Below are 27,120 nucleotides of genomic sequence, written 5' to 3'. Positions count from 1 at the left end.
CTTCCTTTGCTTTTTTCCTTAAGGAAGTGGAACTTCTTTAGCACTTGAACGTCAGTTTTTGCTGAGGGACTTTCTATCTATTGGTAATCAGAGGCCAGGGTCAGCTTCTGGCTTGACCTGCACTGTTCCTTTATGTGCCCTTTTGTGCATTATGAGAAAGGATGCTGAGGCACCATTGCTGGTCTATTTTTCATTTTTAAAACCTTTTGACTGAAACCAGATTTCCTGGAGCAGACTGTGCAGTCTGTGTAGACTATGTAGTTCCCTCCTCCTCAACCCACCTCTAGTTGAGCTGGTTGGTGATGAGTTTAGGGGAGAATATTTGGAGGTGTAGGGAAATGGGAGATTTTTGTGCCTGTCAAGTTTTGGCAGCATTAGAGTGGATAAAAGCCCACACAAGACATGACTAATAAAAAATAACTTTGTTTTAAAAAATGCAACAGATCTGGAATCGCTTGCCACACTTGAAGGCTGTGGTACTGTATAAGGACTCCATTGCAGAGAGACATCCAAATTTGTACACGGTGAGTGGATACTACAACAGAGGCATAACCAAATAATTCACGAGGTTATACCCGTGTATTACCTGTTAATACAGGGGGTATTATTTATTTGATAAATTTCTACTGTGATTATCGACCATTTAGAATGCATTGCCATGTTCTAGCAAACACATTCAAAAGGTTTATCAGCTTTTTCCATTTAATTTACCTTTGATACTTCACATTTTAGAAAAGAGATACCTTGCTTTACTGTCTGTCTCGTGTCTTCCTGATCTTTAACTTCACTGGCTTATTAAAACACCTGTAGGTTTTAGGTGGGAACCTGTACTCTCAAATGGTTAAAAATAAAAGTTGCTCCCTGGTGCCTGTGGATTTGGTAATTTTTTAAAAAATCCAGTGTTTTAACTGGACTACAGATCATCAACTTCCGAAAAATTATATTGAAGAGAAATATAATGTATCGAGTAGATAAAAAACTAATGAACAGTGAACAGCATAGATATACTTTTAAATACTTGCTGTTTTGATAACCTGATAAGAAAAAAGTCTTCTGTGCTTTTTTGTTTGTCTTGAATATAACTTAATAATAAACTGTTACTGTTCCAATACTGTACATATTGGTATAGAGCATGCCTTACACATTGTACAATAAAAACTTTAATACAAAGATGATCTTACTATTTAAAAAGATTAGGTGCTAGCATTTAATTCTTGAACAGCTTGCACTTTCTGAAATCTAAATGTGTGAGAATTGCTGCATTTTTAAACACCGGTCCAGTGTTCAGGTGTCATGTTGGACATTTTCTCAGAGGAGCAGGGTAGCTGTGAGTGTCGGACAGTTGCCATAGTTTATGTCATCTAAAGGAAGAATTAAGATCAGATCACCAAAGGCAGAAATGATTTTTGCTGAGGTGTGATGCAGAGCAAACCAGCAGCCCACGTGGCACTGGATGGAAGGCATTTGTGCCGTGTGATGAGCGGTGACAGCAGCAGAGCTGAGCAGTGCACGTTTCCAGAAGGCAAATGCAGAGTCAGGAGCGTGGTGTGACTGTTTCTGTACCTTCCACGCCGGCTGGAATGCCAGCACCACCTGTTGCAGGTGCTGTGCAGTAAACAAAGCCTGGGCAACAGATTCTCAGTGATCAATGCATTCAGCTGTGAGAATACAGTTAGGTCAGGAAAGCAGGAACAACTGCTTAGTGACATACAAACAATTACATCCTTCACACCAGCAGGCTTTCCAGGAGCTTGTGAAGTCGATGCAGCCACATTCTGTGGGAGGGGATAGAATGTGACAAATCCCTGACTTGCTACAGAGCTGCGCAGTGCCTCTCTTTTCAGAGACGTGGTATGTTGGAAGAAAGTATAAAACTGACAAATAATCCTGGACAGGCTTGCCACCCAAGAAAAGGTGGTTAAGGTGCTACAGAAGCTGACTATTGTAATCTTAGTAGCCCAGTGGCAATGCCAGAGGTCTGAAAGAAAAACAAAGACTCTCCTTTTTTTCCTCTGTTTTTCTCATCCCCATAACTGCTTTGTTGTTCTAGATACAGCTCCAAGAAATCGCTGAAAAATGAAGGTGCTGCACCTTACATTTAAATAACACACTTCTGTAGCACAGTATGAATCACATGATTGCAATGGAAAACTGACAGTTTGGTTATCCATTTTCTTTAAAAATACTGTGATACTCTGGTTTCCATTGCAATCAATGTTACACTGCGCAGCACATCAGGAGTGTGCAACTGAAGTATCGAGGAGCAACCCAGATAATACAGAGGAGCAGGTTCAGGGTTCTTCTAGGCCAATTTGTGTGGCACAAAAGCCCAGTGTCATAAAAGTTTTATCTCACTCTAGAATGAACTAAATTTGAATGGAAATTGTCACCAGCATCATACACTGTTTCCTATAAAAGAGCACATAATTTGGGCAAATATTCACACATCTAGATAATGATGCTTTTGCAAGGAAGCTTCCATTCAATTGCTTTATAGTTAGATTTATATAGTGTACAATTAATTAAAAATGAGCTCTCACAAGTGTACTCTTAAAAATGATCCAGAGTCCTTTAAATAATGCTCAAAATCATTCTTAACAGTGTGAGAGCATAACAGAGTTTTAGCCTCCGTGGCTTATCCACAGTGTCCACTTGGAGGAAGAACACTATTACTATTCTTTCTTAGACATAGAAAAGACTCATGGCAGCACAATTTTCAATAGTCTGTTTGCAATTCACACATTGAGCTCTAAGATAGATTCACCATATTTCTTCCATAGCCAGGGTCTGGGGAAACTTGCCTTGGACGCTTGTTGAGAACAAGGCACTGAAATGTCCTAACATTTTTGAGACAGGAAAGGTGCATCATGTCAATTTGTAAGAAGCCATTTGGTATCCTGTATTTTCTGTTCCATGTTCTAGATGGAAGAGTTTTTGGAATTGGGAGGTGACGTCTCTGACAGTACTTTGGATGGCATTATTAACTCCCAAAAGCCAAATCAGTGCTGTGTTCTGATATACACTTCTGGGACAACTGGGAAGCCAAAAGGAGCCATGCTGAGTCATGACAACGTAGGTACTTTAGGCTCTTCCTGTAGCAGAGAAACAGCAAAGGATATTTATTCCTGTGGTTTGAAATGGCTGGTACATCCTAGAGCCCTAAAATGCTTTTGCTTTTACAGCATGGATAGTGTACTGCACAGCAATGTCCAAAGTGCAGTCAGCTATTTCTGGGAAAGTACAAGCAAGGTTAAGAATGAAACTCCAAACAGCACTGTTCGAAACTGTTCACAAAGTTGAACAGTTCTTTATGAATATGGAATTTTTATTCATTGTATTTCTTGAGAGATCTAATGCATGAATTCATAAATATGATTCACAGACTGCCATAAAGTCTCTCAAGTGAGGTCCTAGGTCACAGTGAAATTAACAAACCATATATATCAGCCAGCTACTATCAAAACAGCCTACTGACTGCTTTTGCAGAGTTTATTAAAATCGGGGGTGGATGAGTGGGTTATTTACTTTGGTGGTTTTTGTTCCTGCACTTGTGTGCAGGTTTCTGTGTCTGTCACTGGAGGATATCACAGCTCCAGTGCTCAGTGCTGGTGCTGACAGTAGCCCTACCTGTGTTGTTGCACACAGAAAATTTCCAGTTACAGACAAAAGCAAAGTTGTTTGCTAAAAGGACTTTCCACAGAGGTTTGTTTGGAAAGATACGTGGTGGCTGAGTAGGAGTGGAAAGTGGTAGGGAGCCTTTCTGAATACATAGAGAATCTGTGAAAAGGGGTGGTCTAAGCTGAGGCCTCACACCTTAAAATAAAGCAGAAATTTCTGCAGCCTTGCACAATATGAAAACAGCAATTCACCCAAATGTAGGGAATCAGTGCAGTAGTTCCTGGAAGCAGAACATAATGAACTTGGGAGACAAAAAAGACTGATTTGATGTTGCAAATCTATGCTCTTCTATCTCAAAGGAGTCTGGTGTCATTTCCATGCCAGCTGCCAAACTATTCTTGGCTGCTGACCACAAACGGGCTATTTTTATGTTGACAAACGGAGGAAAGCATGTCATGCCTGCAGCTCTGCTGCTGCCTTCTTTAGTCAAAGATGTTTGCCACTGTTCGTGTGCAAAACCAGTGCTGAATCAGACCTGCATGACCCTCATGGATCAGCTGTGAGTGTGCCTGTGCAATGAATACAGACACATCTTAAAGACATCCTGTTCTCTCTACCGTGTGAGTCTCCCATAGCTGCCTGGCCTGGCAGCATGCTGCTCCTTAAAACCCTCTCTGGAGAATCTCTTTCTCCTTAGGCCAAGCCTACACTTGTACCTTCTCATTCATTACAAAGGAGCTGGCAGGAATGTGCTGTGATGACAGGAATACGTGTGATTTGTGTCTGTACTCTGCCATATTGAATACTCTCGTTCCTGTATCCTGTACTACCCAGTTTAGATTACAGACTCCTCTGAGAAAGAGCTGTTTCTTTTTGTTGCTTGGTGTTTTCTGGTTTGCTGGGGGCGGCAGGGGCGGTTTGGGGGGTGTTATTTGTTTTGGTTTTTATTTTTGGGCACATGTATCTTCACTGTCTATCACACCATCACACCATCACACCATCACATATATTTAAGGGTCTTCCATATGCTGTATTCTGATGATGAAGATATGCATCTTTAGCATCCTTGAACTGCATCTTCTGAGATGAAGTGGGAAATGGGAAGGAGGAGGGGGAAACATCATCCAGGTTCACTAAGAAGTCAAGCAACACAATTTCAGAACCATTAACGTATTTGCTGCCTCTCATGAGAGGAGTGGGTGTGTATGTGTCACTTGGGAAGCACTGCAGTGAATATCCCAGAGGCTTCCAGAGGAGCAGAGGACAGCTGCTATCTTCCTCCTGAGTGCTCAGCCGGTGGATGATGATCACTACCAGGCAATGAGCTTGTGGCTGATACTGAATTGTCCTTTGAGCTCACTGATCACTGAGTATTTATTCATTGTTCTTTTTTTAGCTTGCAGATACAGCACTGGTGGAAGGTGCCAGGGTAATAGAAAGCCTGCAAAGATGGAGAGTTGCAAAGGAAAGGACAGATCAATTTGTTTCTCATCCATCCAGCCCATGGCTGCCTGGCTCGGTGTGTCACTAGGGCATGGGGAGCTGCTAGTGTTCACAGCCCAGTCAGGCAGCACAAATGTTGTATTTACTTATGTTATCTGCTCTTCTGTATTGCTGCAAAGGTCATCTGGCTTTTGGCAGAGTGTCCCCAGATTACTGACAGTCTGGTGTGTGCTCAATATTGCAATGTCTTTCTGGGAGCACAAATTTTTCAGTTTTGTTAACCCAGCAAGAGGATCCTTAGTTTATGTTAAGAGGAAAAAAGGAAAAAGCCCAAACCCAAATCCCCACTATACATAAAGTGTTTTATTAATTTTTTAAACAGATAACTTGGACATCGGCCCATTGCAGCAGAGCAGGAGATATGCAACCTGCAGAGATCCAACAGGAGTCTATAGTCAGTTATCTCCCACTCAGCCACATAGCTGCACAGATCTATGACCTGTGGACTGGAATCAAATGGGGAGAGCAAGTTTACTTTGCTGAGCCAGATGCTCTAAAGGTAACTTGTCTTGCATTACATCTAATTAAGTTTGCACTTCTTCCTCTCAGAAAATATCCCAAGGAGAAAATATGATATTTGAAAAGTTGCAAAGGATAAAGATTGAGAGTCCATTATTGTAAGAGTTACGGAAAAATAGAGCTCATTGTATTTGTGATCCAGTGCTCTAGATTCTAATTAAAATATATAATTCCAATCCATAAGGTTCTTTTTAGGCTAAAGAAGTATAAGCAGTTTTTGGAGAAAGGGGAGGCAGGAGGAGCTAGACCGTGTGTGTTTTTTCTCCTTGTGTACGTGGCTCCCCCGTCGTGTCAGACCTGACACATATTGGTGCATGTGGCTGACTGAAGTGCACTCAGCAGCCCTTCTTTATGTCCTACATATTTAGTGATGTTCTAAGCACTAAACATTCAGGTTTTGCTTCACCAAACCTCATTATCTCTGCCTTCTGTTGAAATTATTTCATTATTATAACAGGGCAGCTTGATCAACACACTAAAAGAAGTGCAGCCAACATCTCACATGGGAGTTCCCCGAGTATGGGAGAAAATCATGGAGAAGTTAAAGGATGCTTTTGCTCAGTTAGGATTTATGAAGAAGAAAATGCTGTCCTGGGCTATGTCACTTAGCTTAGAGAGGAACCTGAACAGCTCAGACAGGTATGTAGTACAATGTGCGAGATGTCCAGTGACCTGGAAGTAGCAATTTGCTTGTAATAAACCATGAAGCTTCAGTGAGACTTTTTTTATAAGCGGGTAAAATTTGATTTCGCAACACAGCAAATACAGTGCAAGGGGCAGGGTGTAGTTAGCAATTATTATTGATGTCAGTTATTTCACAATAAAATGTGAAATTTCTTACGCAGAATGGTATTCCAGAAGACCATTCTATGATATTCTTCTGCTCATCTTATCATTCAGCTTCTCAGATAGATCCTGCAAATTTCAGATTTCAGTGGTATAGGTTCTCAGAGACACATTTAACTGATAAAAAAATCAGGAATACATGAGCTGTGTTGTATACAACATGCTTTTATAGATTCTTTATGTATTTGTTGAACTCAGATACCTCAGGAGTTGGAGGCTGGAAAGCTGGAGAAATGAAAGACACTGAATAAATGAAAGAAGGTGACTGTGTCACCTTACTTATGTTCTAACCTCTGTCAACACCCAAAACCAAATGACAAACACATCTCCAAACAAAACCTGTGCCTGATTTTGTTTCAAAAACTTCCTGGATTGCTGTGACTTACTTGTGTATCTTGTACTCAGCAGTGATCTAAAGCAGCTCTGGACAAGATTAGCAGACTACTTGGTGCTTGTGAAAATCCGCAATTCGCTGGGGCTTTCTTCCTGTCAGAAGCACTTTTCTGGTGCTGCTCCTCTCGCTACAGAAACTCTGTATTTCTTCTTGGGTTTGAACATCACCCTATATGAGGCCTATGGGATGAGTGAGACCACAGGCCCACATTGCCTGTCTGGGCCTTCCACTTACAGGCAGCACAGGTAATTTTGCTTTTATTACTATTCTTTTAGTATGGTCTGTTTCATTTTAGCTATGAAAAGAGTATTTACTGAGGTCAGCAAAGATATTACAGCTTATTTTATTATCCCTGGGTGCGTTGCCACTCTTTTGTGACTTTGGGAGTCAGAATAATTTCCAGATCTGAATTTGAACACATTGACTCCATAGCACACTGTGCCAGGAGCACTGAAACTGAGCTACGGCACTACAGCCAAACACAGTGACTACTCTGGCCCAGGGGGGAATGCAAGACCTCAAAACCAAAAATGGTTTTATGCCTGAAGATACAGGGTGGGAAAAGCAGCAAGCACAGGCCAAGGCAGACTGTCAGAAAGTGCTCAGACACCCTGACAATTCTGCCCTAGTGAAGGGGTATTCCATGGCTGTGGCACAGTTACAGCACGGTGATATTTGCAGTCACGGATGCTTTGACAGTTTCAGGGATTTGGCACATTGGCTAGCTTATCAGTTTTATGTTTGATGTTTCTGTGATCCTTGTGGAGTTTTTCTGCTCTTCTCTGGTAGCTGTGGTAAACCAGCACCTGGATGCAGAGTGAAACTGGTGGACAAAGATAGAGAAGGCAATGGAGAAATCTGTTTCTGGGGAAGGACTGTTTTCATGGGTTATTTAAATATGGAAGACAGAACAAAAGAAGCCTTTGATGAGGAGGGGTGGCTGCATTCTGGAGATTTAGGAAAGCTAGACAAGGATGGCTTTCTCTATGTCACTGGAAGAATTAAAGGTAATGGGCCAAAATCTTGCTCTTGTTTATGGTAAATGTTCAGCACTATTCGGTCATCTCTCAGATGTAGTCCATCTAATGAAATGTCTTTCCTCTAATGCCAGCAGCATTTCCCTAACAGGAAGGTAAGATAAACTTTCCTATGAGAAAACCACAGCGTGCTCTGTGTTCAGGGGAAGTTTCCCTCTAGTCTGTAGCAGCTGGAGATGATGCAGTTCCTACAATGAGGCTTTTCATCTCCCAGACCTCGACTTGGTATTAATTACAATTAGCAATATAAACTACTAACGCAGGTTTAATGTGTCTTGTTTGATTTGAATGCTATCATTAAGCTGTCCAGGCTCCCTTTGAATCTTGCCAAAGTTCTTAATTGCACAAAGAATATTTAGGCAGGAAGCAGAGGCCCCCTGTGTTACACAGGAGATGTTGCTGCAGGTCAGAGGTCGGTTCCTCTGGTGCCTTAGCTGAGGTGTTTGCAGCGACCAGAAGCTCGAGAGCAGAAGGGAAGGCTACAGCTGAAGCTATGCTCTTAGATGTTATTACAGGACACTGGCTGGAGGCTCACGACACTCAGATTGGTCACTTGCTGACTTGGAGGCTTTCTTCGTGACACCTATTCAATCGGTGGGGTTGGTCACAGAGATGTAACTGAGGGAGATTTAAGAATTGAGTAAATCATCTTAGAACATAAGATGCATCACTAGGGAGATAACACAGATGAGTGAATTTGTCACAGGTGCATCATGTCTGGCTAGGAATCAGGCCTGAAATTGGTACTATTAATAGCCTGCACCAAATGCAGCTGTCTTGATTTTAACTTGTTTTCTTGTCTGATTCTTTTTCCTTTAGCACAGCAGTAATAACTCCTTGTCTCAATTCATAACATTTGTGTTTCTCTTATACCTGTCTTGATTGCTGAACTAATAGCAGTTACTCTAAATTATAGGATAGGTCGACCATCTGAGATAAAATAAGCATTATGTCCAGTTTCATTGAAGTTTTAAATTCAAGTCCAAATAAGGACAATGAAAAACTAAGGGCCAGAGAGATTGGTAGAGGATCTGAGACAAAGGCAGGACTACTGCAAAAGGAGGGTGGAATGAAAGGAAAAGTTAGACCTAGAAAAAAGTGTCTGTTTTAGTTGTTGAAGCAAGTTCTGAACTGCTGCAAAGACAATTATTTGAGGACAGTGAGAAGTCACCAATATAACAAAAGCAAAGAATTGGAATTTACTTAGAGAATACTCAAGTTTGTAATAATGTCATTGAATATATCTATTACACTTCAGAACAAATGTTGCTTTTATCAAGCCTTCCTCCAGCAGTAACTTATTTTTGTCTGACCCCTCTTGGTGGATTTAAGAATTAGTTTTAATCATGATGTTAACAATGAGCTTGCTTTTTGGTGAGACAGCAACAATAGAATAGAGGGTGAATCCTATGCTAATTTGGAAGAGATGATCTCTCACAGAAAAATTCCAGTTATGCAACAGTCCCTTGAGAATAAGCTGTTACTGGATTATGTAAAAAATATCTGGAGCAAATATACTGAGGGAGATCTAAGAACTTGAGCACATGTTTGAAAACTAGTAGCTTTCTTGTTTTGAAGATAATTAATAGGATTTGTGGTATTTGGAAAATATTATCTTGGGAAAAAAAATCTCTTCTTTTTTATGTCATAATAAGAAAAGCAGGTTGAGCCAGACATAGACCTGATCTTTGGAATTTATTTGAATTCAACTTATAGCCTTTCCTTTTTTTGCCTAGATTTAATTATTACAGCTGGAGGTGAAAATGTGCCTCCAATTCCAATTGAAGATGCTGTTAAAAAAGAACTCCCAATTGTTAGTAACGCTATGGTGATTGGAGATAAAAAGAAGTTCTTGTCAATGTTCCTGACCCTAAAGGTAAACCAGTTTTAATATTGCCTTCAGTGAAGTTATATGCCTGCACCTAACAAAAGAATAATAATTTTGAACCATTTGTAAAAACACCTAGAATTAGATAGGAGGATGTTAGCAGGAGAAAAAAACATGTAGCAACTACAGACAAATCCTTCTGGATCTAAACTTAGGGTTACCTGATCTGCTAAAAATCCACATATTTACTGCTGTTCTTCCTACATATACAATAAGAGCTATTTTCTTTTTAAATGCAAATTTTTATATAAGAAATGCTGGAAGATTGAGAGGTCTCTGTAACAGAACACAATAATAGCTTTTAAGCTTACAGATGATCAAAACCAACAAATGTTTCTGCTATGGGCAAACCCAGAAACTTTCCAACAGAAACGTTTCTCTACAATTTGTTATATTTATAACACAAGAATGATGACTGCGGAACAAAATAATTAACAGCCTTGCTGTGGTATAAGCTTCAATTGAGAAATCACTGTTTTCTAAAACATTTGCACTTCAGTTCTATGGACATACCTAGTGAATGCCACTTAGGTGTTTTGAAGTTGTTTATGACTGACACTCCCTATCTTCAGGCGTAACAATGGGGAGCAAAGAGACACCGCCCCCTTATGCATGGGAAGGAGATCCCTTTATTGTAGAAATCACCCCCTTTCGTACCTTTAATCTAAACTGGACATAACCAAACTTACCAGAAGAAGGGCACCCATTGGCTGGCTCAGCTGCAGTCTGCTGTCCACGGGTCTCATCCCCCAGTCAGCTCCCTGCTCATACGCTGTCCACGCGTTCCTCCTCATCACTGCCCAGCCCCAACCCACCTCACCCATCCAGCCTGCAGCTGTGCCTTCCACACGGGCCCTTCTGGGGAGCGTAAGCCGTAACGACTTTACAGTTATAACCCCATATCCCACATTCACATACAATAGAAATACTGATTTAAGAAATCTAGGAACACTTCTATCTCAAGCTCTTTATGTTACAGCATAAGAATTCCATCGACTGATGAGCTGAATGTTTCCCTCTAACAATGGAATCATTTGGAAAATATGGAAAATATGAAATTCAAGGCCAGAGATGAACTCTATGGCCTAATTCATTCACACATTTTGAGTCTGTTCATGACATCTGCATAAAAGCCGAAAATACTTGCATTTGGTAGTCAAGTGGAAAGAAAAGCCCTTTATGATCTGAAGGTGTTCCTGCATTTTAAGGCTTACAGAATGTTTGTGTTTATCCTGAGCCTTCTTCCCAAGTGGAAGCACCTGGTCAGAGAACCTATTAATGCCTTTTAAGAATGAGCATTGATGATTCACTTAATTTGATATTTTAGAGTGTGCTGGACCCAGATACATCTGATCCTACTGACATTCTAACAGAGCAAGCCAGAGACTTCTGCCAGAGGAGCGGTAGTAAAGCCACCAAAGTGTCAGAGATTGTAGCTACGAGAGACCAGGCGATCTACAGGGCCATCCAGGAGGGCATCAACAGAGTCAACAGCACTGCTACCAACAGGGTTCATTGCATTCAGAAATGGATCGTCCTGCCAAGAGATTTTTCCATTTCTGGGGGAGAACTAGGTAAGACTTACTGATTTATCTTGAGGTACGCAAAGTTAAGAGGCTGCTGATCTAAGAATATTCACTACAGGGAAAGGAAAAACGGTTACGCAGTGTGTGGTGAGAAATACAAAAATTGGAGTTTTTGTTGCGTGCACGTTTATGAATCTGCGCTCATTTGCAAGTAGAGCTCTTAAACTTCGGGTTGCTTTGGGTAATTAAGCTATTTTGGTTCATACCTTGTGCATTACTTCCAGTACTAATACTGAAAATTATGCCTGGAATGGCTACCTAGGACAGAGGCTAGACAGAGTTAAAAGATAAAGGTAGGTATTTGTTGAAAGGCCTTCACAAGGTACACCGTGGGCAGGGCAGGAGTCTCAGAGACTACACCCAAAGAAGGAAAATTGTCCCACGTTTTTTGGACAGGTGTAAGTTTGATGTACTTGCATATTGGAGGCCAATTGTCCAATTACAGCTTCAGGTAGTGGAGTCCCATTCCCCCAGTTTGTCCCCCCCACACTTAACTGTAGTTTACATTTTTTGGGGCCTGTGAAAATAAGGTGACCTTGGGTTTCAGGCCTAGAAAGTGTTTTGCCTGAATAAAATGGGAGAACACTAGCCAAAAGGCTATGGAGTTTGAGAGTTATATGCTTAAGCAGTACTGATCTGGAAAAGATAAAAGCTGTAACTTAAGGCATCAAAAGTTTCTCTTTAAAAGAAAACAAACAAAAGTGGCAAGACAGTAAAAGCCTGATAGGCTCTTTTGAATAAACTGGGAATTGTTTAAAAGCTTTCAAAAACATATTTATATGAAAAAAGTAGTAGCCAGTTACCACTCTCTAATCTGCAGCTCCCTCCTCATGCTTATGTGGAGGCAACCTCACGTATCATGCTCACATATCAACCTCACTTTTAGCATTTATCTGTGCTTAGAGGGGGGCATGTTCTTCCCAAGAGGTTCTTCAATAAAAACCATAGGCACCAAAGCTCAAACTGAGTAGGAATTTTTGTTCCTATTTCTGGAATTGATTCTCCCTCTTTTAAGGTCCCACAATGAAGCTGAAGCGGCTCGCTGTGCTCGAGAAATACCGAAATGAAGTAGACTCCTTCTATAAAGAATAAAAAGTGCTTCCTCCAAGCATTAAGAAAGATCTGTGAGCAAAAAGAAGTACTTTCTCATCAAAAGCCTTAACAAAGATTTATGCTTTGAGTTTGTAGTCTACTGAACAAAACCACTCGAAAGCTGCTGTCAATTTAGTTGTTCCTGATACTCACCTGATCATTTGGCCTCTTAAAGAAGCATCTACTGTGTGTCCATTCTCTAATACTGCTTTTACTTTATGACCTAAATGATTAAAACATCCTTCTGTGTTATATAAAGCAGATGTAACTAATTCATCTAGACTGAAACATAAAAAGTTTTTTATAGTCTTCCTTTTTTTTTTTCTTTTGTTCTACAGGACATTTCCGGTAGAACAGGAAACAAAATATATCATGTTGCTCATGATATATTTTGCTAGATAGCAGTACTGCTTAATGAAGCTGTCATACTACTCCAGTGATAATTATTAAAAACAAAATAAAATCAAAAGGTCTGGGATTTTTTTTCCCAGAGAACACTTTGTTGTTCACGAACACATTTCAGAACCTGAAGACACTATTTCTGTAATGCCTAGAATTTAGACTTCTGTGAACACAGCAGTTCACATGTTAAGTCCATGTTGGAATAAGCATTATTATTTCTCATAAAAACAGATAGTCAGAAAAAGCAGAGGAATAGCTCCCTAAGACTGAAAGACACAAAGGAGTAACCACAGGAGCTCTCATATTAAAATGCTACAACAGAAACTTCTTTAAAATTGCTTTCAGTGCTTTTCTTTGAGCACTGTTTGTCAGTGTGTTTGAGTATTTACATTGCACTAATTCTGACAAACGTGTTCACTAATTCTGCACTTCTTACCCATATGCAAAATAAATCATATTATGAGAAGGAAATGCTTGGCACAAAGCTGTCTAGAGGGTGTGCTGTAAGTGATCTCTGGCAGACAGCTCTAGTAGCTCACACAGGCAGGCAGGCCACAGCCCAATACTGGGACAAAAAAAATGATGCAGAACAGGAATAGGTTTCCATAAAAGTTCCATTACCAATCTCACATGTCTTATGGACCTAAGATTTGTTCCGAGTACCAATAATCAGCTCAATACATAAGACAAAGCAGCAGCCTAGGATTAGAAAAACAAAACAAGCAATAAGACTTTGAAAAGTTTATTCTTCCCCATTTTGTGCGCAATGGTAATTCAGAATTTAACAATATTAATCTGAAGGAAACAAGGAAATCAGCAGCTTGTAAAACACAGAAAGAAATGTTGCCCCATCCACAAAAAGCAGAGTGTGGGAGGAATAAAGCTCCTCCAGCATCTTGTTAGACTGTATAAAAAAGCTGAGATGCTTACTTTAGAGACTGACACAAGAAGTTGTTACTACTCCAAGGTTGTTTCACTTCTGAAACAGCCAGCCCCAAACAGTCATAATGGATATTACTCCACTTCACTACTTTCTATGAATAAAATGAAGCTGGAAGAAGCCTGCTTCTGGCAGGAGGGATAATCCTCTGCTATACTAATGAGTTTGAAAATATGTATATTTCTTGTCAAGTGCAGGAATAGAAGCGATACCTTGACAGCTACAGATCAGAACGACTCAAGTGGCGATCTGGATCTGATGGGGAAGGGAGAGCGAGTTGCTTTTGCATCCATTAAGCTTAATAAGCAAGGAAAAAATAGATTCAGATCCCCTTGAATAGGGATGAAATGTATTTCTGGAACACAGGCACCAGAGCCAAACTACTGATCTGTCTTAATCCATTTAGGACTAGTCCCTTACATTCAGAGTTTCTAGAATAAAATTACTAGTCAGTACAGGAAGACACACTGAACAGACTGTGCAGAAACTACAACACAAAAAGCACTCTAGCCGAAGTCATGAAATCCTTAGTGTTAATTTGCAAAGTTAATACTTTCCCCTCACAATGTATCGCAGAAGTAATTTTGTATAGTTTGCCCTCAGTAGAACTCTATTGTAAAATGTGTTTCAGAGAAGAAAACTTGTAAGAATCATTTTGGTATATAGATGTGAAAAATAACTTCAGCATTGATTTTCACCCCTTGTTAATAGTTGTAGTTTTTTTTTAAATACAGAAATAGATAAAATCTCTAGAATTATGTATTTCTTAATTCATGCCTTTGGTGGGCAGGGCCATATTTCATCAATCATCAGAGTACCTAAAGTGATTTTCTCATTGCTTCTAACACAAAATCACTATTTTAAGTTATTTTATACCTGTTTCTGTGTACTTCATCTTGTGCTACTCTTAGGCTGAAAAACCTATGTTTTTAATTTCAACAACATCAATAAAGTAGGTTTTAAACATTAAGGTGCTTTTATATTTCACTAATTCTGTTACTGGTTTGTAATTTTTCTATGTGGAAAGTAAAACCCTCTAATTGAAATGGAATATATTAGACAGTTACAGTCCCAGTAAATGTATGCACTTACATAAAAAAATTCACCAGATAGAAAAAAAAATAAATAAGACAAAGCACTTGTAAAAGTCCACCGAAAGCAGGCACAAGCATCATTTGTAGCCATTTGGACTAGATTTATTAATGGAGAGGCCTCAGCTAAAAAGTTTGCTCTCAAGAGAGAAGCAAACTCTATGCATGTGGATATCAGGTTACATATACTGTACTCTGTGACATGTCCTTCCAGAGTCGGCAGCAGCAGCAGGAGGAGGAGGTTTAGTCTTTGTCCCGTACTCGGCGGCAGATCTCCTCTGTGAATTCCGAACACTTGGCATTGCCTCCCAAGTCTTTTGTCAAGATCTGAAAGAAAGATTGAAAGAAAAAGAAAGGAGGATAATATTACTGAAATGTATTATGGGGCCAGTCTCTTCTCTGAACAGTTCTGGATGTTCTCATGATATGTTGTGTATGGCTAGTAAATAAGGTCAGCAGGAATACATCAGGTTTGAGTCCTGCATCCCACAGAGACTTCATCAATAAGGACTGTGCAGGGAGAGAAAACCTGAGTATATATGAAGTACTTCTAATGTTATCAGATTTGAACATGATTTTATCCTAACTAAAGGAAGGAGGTGTGCATGGTCAAAGCTCTTTAATGATGTAATTAATGGTTAAGTATTTGCATTCTTCAGTAAGAAGTTTGTCCTTTGGAAGTAAAATTCATACATGAAGGCTCAGCACAATTAATTGAGAATAATTCAGAAAGACTGGGTCTTTTTTTAAGGAAACCCAGGCAGAGCTAGCACACATAACTCTTAATGCTGCACGTTAACAATTCTTAAAGTTTGCTTAGTTTATTTAAGAGGTAGGAAATACAGAGTTAAAAATCTCTTTCGTCACTTACTGTCTGGCATCATGAAGACAGTAAAATAAAAATTAAAAAGTGGGCAACATTGCTTGTCCAACCTCACTAGATTAAAGCACTCTAGGAGATAATTAAAATTATTAGTTTCCCCCCAATGCGGCATACACACACGTATCTTAACTGGTTGAGGGGAAGGGAGGAATAACAAGCAAGAGAAGCACAGAATCGTGGTTACTATTTTACGACCTAGTAATTTAAATTGTGTTATGGGGTTTTTCAATTAAAAAGATACTCTCCATTGTGAACATATAATTGCAACGTTATAACAAACAAGTTAACAATTAGCCACGTCATGAAACTTGCACTGTTATCTTCCACGGAATTACTGACCTGCAGATGGAGGATTTCATTTCCAGAGCAGTAAATGGGAACTTTACAGGAGCACCTCTTTATTCAGTTGTAAGTTTAGATTTTTTTTAACTGGCTCCTACTCACAGCAAGATAGCTGCAAACTTAGAAAATGATGATAACTTTTGGTTTCAGCATTCTTGTTACTTTTAATTACAAAGCAGCTTCTCATGGTCCTGCCCAAGATAAATGAACCAGCATGACTAGCTGCTAATCCTCTGATAATCCTGCAATCTTCAAGACCTTTCCTACGTTTTCAAGAGATGGACATCAATGTAGAAGAGTGAACCAATCATGGTAAGACCACAAATTTGTCAAGTTTCAGAGCATAAGCCCCCTCTCTCCCCAATATCCCATCTGAGTCATGAATCTGAAGACACACACTTCCAAAGAGAAACATATAATCCTCAGAGAAAAAAGTTAATATGCTGGATAAAAACTGTTCTTTCATAGTCAAAAATGAGTGAAAGCAGTAAGAATGAAAAAAGAAAATAATTGAGCTGAAAAACCCCAGAAACAATAGTATTACAGTCAGGAGTGAAATTCTATAAACAAAGTGAATGATGAAGCCTGTGAAAGGCAAATGAGTGTCCTTCACTTCAGGGTCTAGATTTCAATATATTTGCTTTGTAAGTTTCATAAACTTCAGAAGTGAAATGCTAAGAGTTACTTAAAACTCTGATTCCTGGAAAACAGCCATCCAATTCCCTATTCTGGAGTTCATAAAGCTGTGGAAATGCAAGATGAGCATTGATGAGACAAAAGGAATGCTACAACTTGTCCCATATTACTGAGCTGGGCATATTTAATATCATCAAAGATAATATAATTACTGTCAGAGGAGGACAGTGGCTCTGCTCATGCAACAGGCCAGCTCAGCAGGCTGGTGAGAATCTCACACTCTGGTGTGAATCTTCCAAGTTAATTCTTGCTTTGATACGATATGATTTTAATTCACTGCATTTATTTGCACACCCTCAGGTTACCTTTCCATCTTTAATTGTATCGAAGCAAGCTGACTCAATCTTTGTGGCGTGTTTGTGCATTCCCATGTGGCGCAGCATCATCACAGCACTCAGAAGGAGGGCAGTTGGATTTGCCATATCTTTTCCTGCAATGTCTGGTGCTGTTCCATGAACCTAGAAATGAGAATAAACCTATCTGTTATAATGTCATTAGGCTGATTAAAATGTCCTAGGCAGTTGTGCAAGCAACCTGAGCCATAGGTCTTCATGTTAAAACAGGACTTACTTTGCTGTGATACAGTCAGTGGAAAGGGGATACCAAGGACCAAAGCAATTCAGTTCAAGGATGTCAGAAAGGGAAAATTAGGTCACCCGATATCTTGAAATTGTGCCTATCAAGCTCTATTTCATCGGAGGTATTATATGAAAAAGTGGGAAAATAAAGTATTGGTCAAAAAAATGATGTGCGTAAAACCTTCATGGAGTATTTACTTTAATCAGTCTCTCAGGGTAAAGCTTGAGCATCTTCACAGTAAAAAAGAGTTCTATAAAGAATTTTATTAGATAAATGTCAGCCACCTTGTTTAGATTCTCAAGTTGAGACCAAGTTATTACTGCTCTGCCTTCTGTAACAAGACTTACCGATTCAAAAATGGCCACGCCGTTGGCACCTATGTTTCCACTGGGTGTTACTCCCAGACCCCCGATGAGTCCAGCACACAGGTCACTGAAAAAAACCCAACCACCAAATTAAACAATCCACGAGTTTTCCCATATACAGCTGCCTCTCTGCAAGGTATTGAAATATTTTTGTTTATTAATCAACTGCAACTATAACTTAATTTATACACCTGCACAGTCTGAGAATAATATGGAGAAAGAACAGATGTTGTTATCCACCTGTACCTCTTCAGAACACTGGAAAATTCTTAGAACTACTAGCAGAAGACAATGTAATAAAGGAAAATTAAAAGGAAATTCCAAATACTAGAATAAAGCTGGTAAGGCACAGGCAGAGCGAGAAGTACTAGAAGCACAGAATACATGCAGAAATCTCAAAAACTAATTGCTACGTACAGTTCCCTGTAACTTACTTCATCTTACTTCATCTGAAGGGGCCCAAAACTATTTTTCATATGTAAATTCCTTCTAAAAAATGTGGAGGAATTTTGCTCAGGTAGATGAGTTACTGGTGGTTTTGTAGTATACCGAGTGCAGCTTAAGGAACAGACTAGCTTTCCCCCTCTCTTTACTCAACAGCCTACAGGTCACAAGTCTACATTAGCAGATCATCAGATATAAGCAATCTGAATTTGATTTCCACCAAAATTAACATGGGAAGGACCAACCAACTGTGCCTATTGTCCTCATACTGTACCCTCTGAGCTGAACACACTGATGAACAAAGTGCTTAAAAATCTGTTATTTTCACATCCATATATAATTATTGCCTACAACTTGGCTCATACTAAGCTAAGTTAGTCCTTGGCTTAGGACTTAGGAGAAAAGTTTGGATGACTTTGCAGAGCAATATTTTAAGCTAAAATAAACCACTTATCTTAAGTTGCATAGAGCCTGGGGAAAAAACTTAATACAGTCTGCATTTGCCACTCTAAGTAATTAATGCTTCAAGAGAAGAGATTGTCTTCTACCTCTTTGGATCTATTCAGTCTAAGGAACCTGCCTGGCATTTTGTTCATACTTTTACAGCAGCAGGTGAGACCTCACCCAGTGATGACAGTGCCCTCTTCAAGAACAGACTCAAATTTATAGAAAAGTTTTAGAATAATGAAATTTTTTACGGAATTTAAGAACTTTAAAATGGGTGATAATGAACTCTGTGAAATGGTACTGATGATGAAACACCTCTGATTTGACCTCTCTTAGTTAACAGCGCTGTGAAGGCCCTGTGCATACCCTTCAGCAATTCTTAAAGAAGCATTAGTTAAAATCTGATTTTTCTTAGTGTGGACAGCCTTATCACAGAGTGCTATTTTAAGAGAAGGTTAAGAACTATTTCTTTTTATCCATAAATTACCTTTACATTTATTATCTGTACAAAACCAGGAGACGGATTCTCAGATGTAAATAGTTGAACATGTAAATAAAAATTCCAGTTCAGACTCTTTTCTCAGTCTCTCCTTAGAGGTGTGAGAAGAAACTATGTTATGTAAGACACTTAATAGGTCAGATTAAAACACTTCATTGTACAGGTGTTTAATGGAATTCACACTCTACCTAATAATTTTACAGAATGAAAAATGTGTGCTGATGGGTTTTACCTTCAAGACACAGAGAACCTCTAGTATTGTTATTCAAATATAAAATTTAATTTGAAGGTAAGGAAAAGTAATACATAAACCAAGAGCTGGCAGAATGTTAAGAGGCCACACATTTAGTTCTTCAGTGACTATGCAGACTGATTTAACTGTATGATGAGTTCCCTGTGTACCACATGGTCCCACAGTCACCCTACACAATCTGTTTTAGTGCTGAGGATGAGAAAGTTTTTCCTCTAATATCCAACCAGGCATTCACTCTCTATTACAATGTAAGCCATTATATTCTTCACACATTTGGAGAAAATTCTCTGTCCCATCTGAACAACAGTCATAGCCTGCATAAGCAGAAAACAGATTTTTTTAAAATAAAAAGTACACTGCCATCATATAGCGCCTCCTATCAATATATTAATAACTGAAACAGTTAATGTCTGTTCAGAAGTCTGAGTGCATAAGATAATCACCCATCTGGCTTGCATGTGACCTCAATGACTGCTGGGAAAATATCAGTATTTTACATGTTGGGAGTTTAAATGAAAATTTCCATACCTGAGGATGTCACCGTACAAGTTTGGCATAACAAGCACATCAAATTGAGATGGATCTTGAACCATCTGGAAGGAAGCATATTTTCATTAAGGTTAAGAATTTAAACTAAAAAAACCCACAAAGCACAACTAGAATATAAATACTCACATTCAGACATACAGTATCCAGATACATTTCATTAAATTTAATATCTTTACAGTTTTCTGCTGCCTCCCTGCATTTTCTCAAGAAAAGCCCATCAGACATTCTCCTGCAATTAGATAAGCAAGAGAATATCGCAGTTGTTGTAAGGAAGAGATACTGGAAATAAAGAAAACTGCATGCAAAAGGGGTTTAATTAGAATTCAGAAACTTAATTTTTGACTATTTATCCCTCCTAAAATATTTCTGTATCAGTAGTTTAAACAGCATACATTAATCCCCAGAATGACTTCTATTCATTCATGAAAGGCTTAGTGACTTTGTGAAGGTGATGTCAGATAATATCACGTGTTATGACTGAGTTCATGACGCAGTGGTGTGGAAACTGCAAAATTGAGCAGCCGCTTTCATCAGTTTTTAAATTCATTTTCCTTGTTTAAAAGTTTCTAAAGTAAGAGCTTTGGAAAGAAGGATTACTACAAATTTGCTAATAAGAACATTGGTACGCAATTATCTCAGCCCTGTCAATACTGGGTCAGTATTGACCATTTTACTTAGGAGGAATTTACTTGACTTTTTTCCGTTTTACTGACTCCCAGTGCCATCAACAGAAGTTTCACATTGGAATAAGACTTAAGCAGTTATTTATAATTAAATGTTTGGGGATTTTGTTTTGTTTTTCTCAAAAGAAGTGTCAACATACATAATATTTGCCTTGTGCACAGCAGTCACGTGGCTTCTCTGATTGTTTCTGGCATATTCAAAAGCAAACTCTGCAATGCGCTTGCTGGCTTCCTCCGTGATCAGCTTGATGCTCTGCACAACCCCATCAACAATCTGAAAGACAGGAAGTGCATCAGCAGTGCAAGTTCATTCTTCCCATCTGGAACCTAGCAGCAGAATTCTGAGGGAGGCAGAACGCATTTCACCATAGAGGAACCTTTATATGGGTGCCAAATGTAAAGAATCCCACCGAAGCCCAGAGAGCCGGGCAAAGCTGGCAGTGCTGAAGCAGAAAGGCTGAAGGCAGCAGCTGAGGCACCCACCACGTGCTCAATGCCGCTGTACTCGCCCTCGGTGTTCTCGCGGATGGTGACGATGTTCACGTCCGTGTAGGGGGTTTTGTAGCCCTCAATGGACACGCACGGACGCACGTTGGCGTAAAGGTCAAAGGTTTTACGCAGCAGCAGATTCATCGATGGGTGCCCCGCAGCAATTGGGGTCTTCAGAGGCCCTAGAGGAGAAAAAGGTGTGCAAGGACGAATGAGAAAATAACCCCCCCCATGGATACGAGAGTTGAAACTCTAGGTCAAGTAGGACTCCTACAAAGGATCTCCAAATTCCTGTTTAACCCTCATGCTGGAATGCCATAGGAATTCTCTGTTCTGTCAGCTACTGCACAGGCACATTAATCAGCTGGGTAAAGGCCAAACGTATTCATTAAAAAGTATAAAGATACTGCTCATTAGTAATGTAGTTATTGCGTATTCTTAGAAATGCCTTCTGCAGAGAGTCCAAAGGTTGGTATGTACCCACCTCAACTACAACAACTATCAAACTTACAGCTTGGAAATGAAGGACTGTTCCAAGATTACAGACAACTACCTGACAGGCTGTTCGCTATAATTACCCATTTTATTGTGCTATTGTGCTATAGAGGAAGAACTTTGGCTTTATATCAAACTCATGATAAACATAACATTTTGTGTATTAACCCTTAAAATACCTTTTAATCCCATTTTGTTTTTATCCATGGATTCTTTGGCTTCTGGGGGTATCATCCACTTCCCTCCTGGTCCTTGGATAGCTGTAACATTCCTCTCTTCCCACTGAATAGGTGCCTAAACACACAAACACACACACACACAATGTTAACTTTAATGTCATGACTTTGCTTCAAGTTTTAAACTTTCACAAAGACGTGTGCAAGGAATTTTCTCCAGGCCTTTCCGAACAGTATTTTCTCTGGTGAGTGAGGGTAAGCTTGCAATGTTTGAACTAAAGTAATTTTTGAAAAATGTAATTAAGTGGAAATGAAATAGTGTGAGCAGCAAATCGTCATAAATGTGAATACCACAATGCCACCCTAGATATCATATACACAAGTGCTATTTCTTTAAAGGTTTTAGAGCTGTTGAGTTCCTTGTATACAATAGACAACATTTTAAAGATGAATTCATTGAGAACTCATCATCCCACTGACTGGAAGACTGTGTATGACATAGATGTGTATCTGTTATCTCCCTGAAAATCTGCACATGCTCCACAATGCTATCTGAATTTGCATTCACCACAGAACTCTAAGTGGAGACAGGCTGCCACCCATTCATTTCATCACAAATGATCACAAAGGAAAAGATACAACATAATTAAAGAAACTTCACATTTTCAAATCCATGTTGGATAGTTGTAATAAAAAGGGAATATGCCTGGGTGCTGTTACTAATGTGGAATAATTTAACAGGCATCTTGCCTGAAGAGATCTATTTCTTTTCAAGGACACTTGACAAGTTCTGGTGAAGTTTCTCAGATAGGTAAGAGAACAGTTCTTGAATACAGACAGCTTTCATATCACTGAAGTTAACATGTTTAGCAGCACAGCAGTCGGATAGCTAAAACGAGCCAGTCCTTTCACAAACACTTTTGACCTGCACTTGAAGTCATAATAAATGAAAGAACATCCTCTGTCAGTTGCTCAGGATTACTACATCAACAAGCTGATTTCACATGACATTGAGTTCATATTTCCAAAAATTAAACACAGCATTTGCTCTCAAGTCTCTGCTCTTCTGTCAGCTAACAGTTTCAAGCCGTGCCTTGGTATCACATTCCTGTCTTTTATTAGCTAAAGCTTCAAACTCTTTCTACTGGAAAAAAGTTTTAATAGCTTAAATATGACTTAATCTCTTAAAAGAGATTTTAAGCTTTTAAAAATATGCCTAACTAATATTTATTGTAGTAAAATTTGCAATGCTTATAGCAAGACAAATATGACTTACTTTGGCAGCATCAAAGATCTTCATGACAGCAGCAGAAATCTCGGGTCCTATGCCATCTCCTGGGATTAAAGTTACTGTTTGTACCTAGGTAAAGAAATATCAGTAGTACAACAAATGAATGCTTGTTTTCTACACAGAAAACATCTTCATGTGTTGTAGCAACCAAGTAACTATTAGAAAACAAAAGAAATTTACCAAATATTCTCTATGAAGAGTAGCAGTCCTGGACTGAAGTGAGGACTGGTTTGCTTTCCAAGGGAGTGTGCAAATGTTTTGAGGGAATTGTTTAAAAATTCACCTACTACCTATTTCTATTTCAAAACAGAGGCTGAATGTGAAAGGCAGATTCCTACTCAGTACTCCTTGAAATTAATGAACATAGCATGCTTTCCTCCGGAAATCTGGAGAGCAAGTTATATTACCTACTTATAGCTCTGTTCCACATATGTCTACAATATCATCAACATGCTGCATAATACTGACACACGTTAGAAATGATTACCTGTATCTAAAGCTACATTCACCTTAAAAAAAATCATGCCAAACTAAACTTCTCAAGTAAAAATCTCAGACCTCTTTTTAACAATACCAATTTATTTCTCTGTCATATTGTCCTCAGTCTTGTTTCTTTTATCATCATCAAACAAGTAAAAAAAAAATGCACAGTCCAGGCTTAACAAATAACAGGGGCAGAATTCTGCTTTGAAGAAAAAAATAAATTATGATCACTGTTCTAAGGGTACATGCTTCAGCTCATTTTGTTCTATTTAAAGAGATCCAACAGCTTTTATGGGCTAATTTTTACCTACAAAAAAAGGCAGCTCACTTACATTTTTTGAAAAACCCCCAATAGAATCAACTCACAAGGCAGAATTTCAATATATGTTGAATGATTATTTAACTTTTGAGCCAAAGAAATTCACTGTGCACAACCCAAACCCAGAACTTCAGACAAAAGAATGCTGCAGCTGAGCAAGCTGTCACTGATGAAATCCTCAAGAGTAGTGCTGTGCTGTTGGACAGCAATGCAGGACTCCACCTGAGCCTGAAACTGGTGTGTTTTCAATAGAACCATGGCTGCCTCACCTTCTCATTTTTATACTGTGTAAGTGACCCTTCAGTTTCTTTTCTAACTGTTGTACCTGCTGTTCTAGAAAACTTACCATGAAAAGCCACAGTTCCTCTTTAAGATTAAGTCCTGCTTAGGGGTGCTGAGCCCTGCTCCCTCCTGCCTTCACTGAAAAGAAGGCCCATGGGCACTTCCAACACATACACATAAAGAAGGTAAAACATCTACAGGGAAATCACAACTAGTTTAAAGAGGACCTTGAAAAGACAGAATTTTAGATGCAAGGAATTCTAAAAGCAGCAGTAAAGTAAATCTAGTGCTTAGAAGGAAGTCTGCAAAAGAAAGAAAATGAGAAGCTTCTCAACAATCTTTCTATTTTGCCCAATATTTGTGTGTTCCCACATGAATTCCAGAAGACTGGAATTACATCTGTATTTTGTGAAAACTTTCCCCACCACTTCTGTTTTTTGCTAGAGCCTTTTGTATTCTCGCATTGATATGTAATTGCCAATGACAGTGATAACTGATACAAATCCAGGATGGCATGAAGAGCATGCACGTTCACTTGTTTGGCCCTTATTTTCTGGGAACATAAGAGTAACAACAATGAACTTATAAATTTCCAAACCCACTTATTGAGAAACTTCTTAAAAGAAAAAAATGGGACTATTATACTCACAGCATTACCAAAACTTCTGGTCACCTTTTTTTGTGTTTTGAAAGCACCTAGCAATCGAGAAACCTGCAAAAATCCAAAACAAAAAGGTGCTATTTTACTGCACAAATGGGATTTTACAAGTTTAACAATATTGAAGCACATCTGCTTTTCAAAGTCATATTGCTTTAAATCTCCTATCTCAAACTAGTATAAAAATCCAAATGAAACCAGAGTACCCACTGCTTTGCCAAGTTGCAGTCTAACACTCAGAAGCAGCAACGCTTCGTGGGTAATCTTAGCACAAGGTGAGCCCAGGACAGCTGCGCTTTGCCCCGTGCTCCCGTCCTGCCTGGGGCCACTGCACCCCACGTGGAGCCCTCACACACACCATTTGGGAAGCAAGGCTGCAGGAACTCTAACTAAATAATACATGATACGCTAAGGATGAAGACATGTGGAAAGCAAAGTGAGAAATCAAACACTTCATTAGTAGCAGTTGGTTGGACGGTATCTTTACGCATTTTAGGTGATGTTTCCAAAACTACTTTACATTAGTATCACTTATTCCATTCAAACTGTGGTGAATTTTGTTCTTCTACCTTTCATAACTGTAGGTGTTGTACTGTTGCCTTCTGTGTGCTTAATGATTTTTTTAAAGTGGAGCTGAAATCCACATTAAAGAAAAGTTCACCATAGCAACAAGTCTACATTTCAGTCAAGGAATTACATTTTCTGAGTATTCTGAACTGGCATCAAGCTCCAAAACTGGCATGGTATCTGAGCTTGGGCTCTTGCCCAGCTGAGCACCATGGACAACATCCCTAACCTGCAGAAAAATCATTGCCTCCTAATCTTAACTTCCTCTCTAGGACTACTGATGCCTGTGGGACTTAAGAGCCAGAAGACTTCTAACTGTAGAGACTTACCCTACTTCAATTCTGCCATACTCACATATGCAGGCTGTCTGCAGCTATCAGGCCAGAAATGACTTTGACAATTCATATTCCTCTCCCGTCCCACTTGTATTTATTAATCCTTTACTGATGGAATGGTGTATGGCAAAAGGAACAAACTATGTTGGCACCAAGAAACAATATAATTCTCATGTACATTGTAATGAACCCTGGGGGGAAGTAATCTAAGCTAGATCTATTTTTACTTGTAGCCCCACATGAGATGTACAAGGTCACTGCAACAGGCAAGCAGTGTTTACTAAAGCAGGCCATATGGTTGAGGACGAACACAGAGCAATCAAATGAAAACATGAAGTTGACTGTAGAGTGTAAGTATTCTCCCAACAGAGTTCTTGCATATAGAATCAGGATTCACATTCCAGAGTAGCCCTGGAAAGGGCACAGTCTGTCAGAAATCATGGGCCTAGTACACGATACTGAAGTTCAACATTGGTGACACCAACAAAGAATCCACCTAAGGAAAACTGATCCATTCTGATCTTAAAGTCAAGTGTCGAGATTAGCTCTTGACAGTTCCTCCTTATTTTAGCAGATAGGTCAAATGTGGAGGTCTCAATGACTTTGCCTCTAGCAGGCTGTTATTTAAAGGTACAAAAGAAATTTAATTTACTCAAGGCAAAAACCAGCAGCTCCGTGACAGTCTCGGGATAAGGCCTGCGTTTCAAAATGGCTCAGAGCTGTAAATCCCAGAGGACACGTGTGGGGGCAAGAAAGCCGCCAGCCAGCCGGTAGCAGTTCTCCCCAGCCGGCTCTGCAGTGCCCGGTACCGCGGGCTCTTTGCGGAAATGGCGTTTCCGTGCTGCGCTCTCTGCCCCCCGCGCACCGGAGCTGCCGCTGCCGCAGCCGCGGTGGTCCCGCAGCTGCTGTGACCTCTACGGCGCGACCTCTCCGCAGGCCGCTCCGAGGGATGGCGCGGCGCCCCCCCGGCCCAGCCCGCTCGAGTAACGGCCCCCACGGCCCCTTCCCGCCGCCGTCCCGGGGAGGAGGAAGGAGAGAACCCGCGGGACCGGCATTCGGCCCGAGCCCCGCGGCCCTTCGCCCTCGGAGCGCCGCCAGGGCCCGGCGGCACCGCGACCTTGCGGCCGCGCCTCAGGCGCCGCCAAGCTCCGGGACGCGTCCTGGGCGCCGCAGGGCAGGGTCCGGCCCGTCCCCCCGCCTACCGTGGGCATCCACGCGGTAGCGGCCATGACGCGCCCGGGCACCGCGGCCGCCGAAGCCCGAGAACTCCCCGCCCGCCGCTGAACCGGAACCGGCGCGCGGGGAGCAGCGGCCCCGCCCCGCGAGGCCCCGCCCCGGCACCGCCGCTGCGGCGGCGAACGCGCTCCTT

General features: G+C 40.2%; 2 protein-coding genes across 4 annotated transcripts in view; one reads left to right on the top strand and one right to left on the bottom strand.

Moving 5' to 3' along the window:
* Window positions 1-14,713, top strand: part of ACSBG1 (acyl-CoA synthetase bubblegum family member 1) — a 36,646-nt gene extending 21,933 nt beyond the window's left edge. The window contains exons 6-14 of one of the 2 annotated variants that reach the window (XM_040077849.2): window positions 444-524; window positions 2,923-3,072; window positions 5,444-5,620; window positions 6,098-6,279; window positions 6,892-7,125; window positions 7,670-7,887; window positions 9,654-9,793; window positions 11,133-11,379; window positions 12,407-14,713. In XM_040077849.2, coding sequence (XP_039933783.1) covers window positions 444-524; window positions 2,923-3,072; window positions 5,444-5,620; window positions 6,098-6,279; window positions 6,892-7,125; window positions 7,670-7,887; window positions 9,654-9,793; window positions 11,133-11,379; window positions 12,407-12,483 — 1,506 coding nt within the window. In that variant the 3' untranslated portion in view covers window positions 12,484-14,713. The remainder of the gene's footprint in view (window positions 1-443; window positions 525-2,922; window positions 3,073-5,443; window positions 5,621-6,097; window positions 6,280-6,891; window positions 7,126-7,669; window positions 7,888-9,653; window positions 9,794-11,132; window positions 11,380-12,406) is intronic. The other variant, XM_040077850.2, reaches the window with a different exon arrangement.
* IDH3A (isocitrate dehydrogenase (NAD(+)) 3 catalytic subunit alpha) lies at window positions 13,612-27,076 on the bottom strand. 2 transcript variants are annotated; one of them, XM_040077851.1, is made up of 11 exons: window positions 26,954-27,076; window positions 24,841-24,903; window positions 23,093-23,176; window positions 21,820-21,934; window positions 21,140-21,327; window positions 20,797-20,930; window positions 20,100-20,202; window positions 19,953-20,017; window positions 17,764-17,848; window positions 17,143-17,295; window positions 13,612-15,243 (listed from the first exon to the last, which is right to left on the bottom strand). In XM_040077851.1, exons 1-11 carry the CDS (start codon window positions 26,978-26,980, stop codon window positions 15,160-15,162), a joined length of 1,101 nt encoding a protein of 366 aa, XP_039933785.1. In that variant the 5' UTR covers window positions 26,981-27,076; the 3' UTR covers window positions 13,612-15,159. The 2 variants fall into 2 exon arrangements, with proteins under 2 accessions (XP_039933785.1, XP_039933786.1); XM_040077852.2 differs by lacking the exon at window positions 13,612-15,243 and adding an exon at window positions 16,124-16,260.
* Window positions 27,077-27,120: the final 44 nt, after the last annotated feature.

The sequence above is a fragment of the Hirundo rustica genome, chromosome 13 (genome assembly GCF_015227805.2).
Source record: "Hirundo rustica isolate bHirRus1 chromosome 13, bHirRus1.pri.v3, whole genome shotgun sequence".
Classification (NCBI taxonomy): domain Eukaryota; kingdom Metazoa; phylum Chordata; class Aves; order Passeriformes; family Hirundinidae; genus Hirundo; species Hirundo rustica.
This window is presented reverse-complemented; position numbering and strand designations above follow the sequence as displayed.

What these genes read in the sequence shown, in the direction of transcription:
- IDH3A (XM_040077851.1), bottom strand. Translation starts at nt 26,980, where the DNA reads ATGGCCGCTACCGCGTGGATGCCCACG. An exon ending in ACAGCGGCATTGAGCACGTG is followed by an intron (nt 20,931 to 21,139) that starts GTGGGTGCCTCA and finishes CCTGTCTTTCAG; the next exon opens with ATTGTTGATGGGGTTGTGCA. An exon ending in GCGTGGCCATTTTTGAATCG is followed by an intron (nt 17,296 to 17,763) that starts GTAAGTCTTGTT and finishes TCTCATTTCTAG; the next exon opens with GTTCATGGAACAGCACCAGA.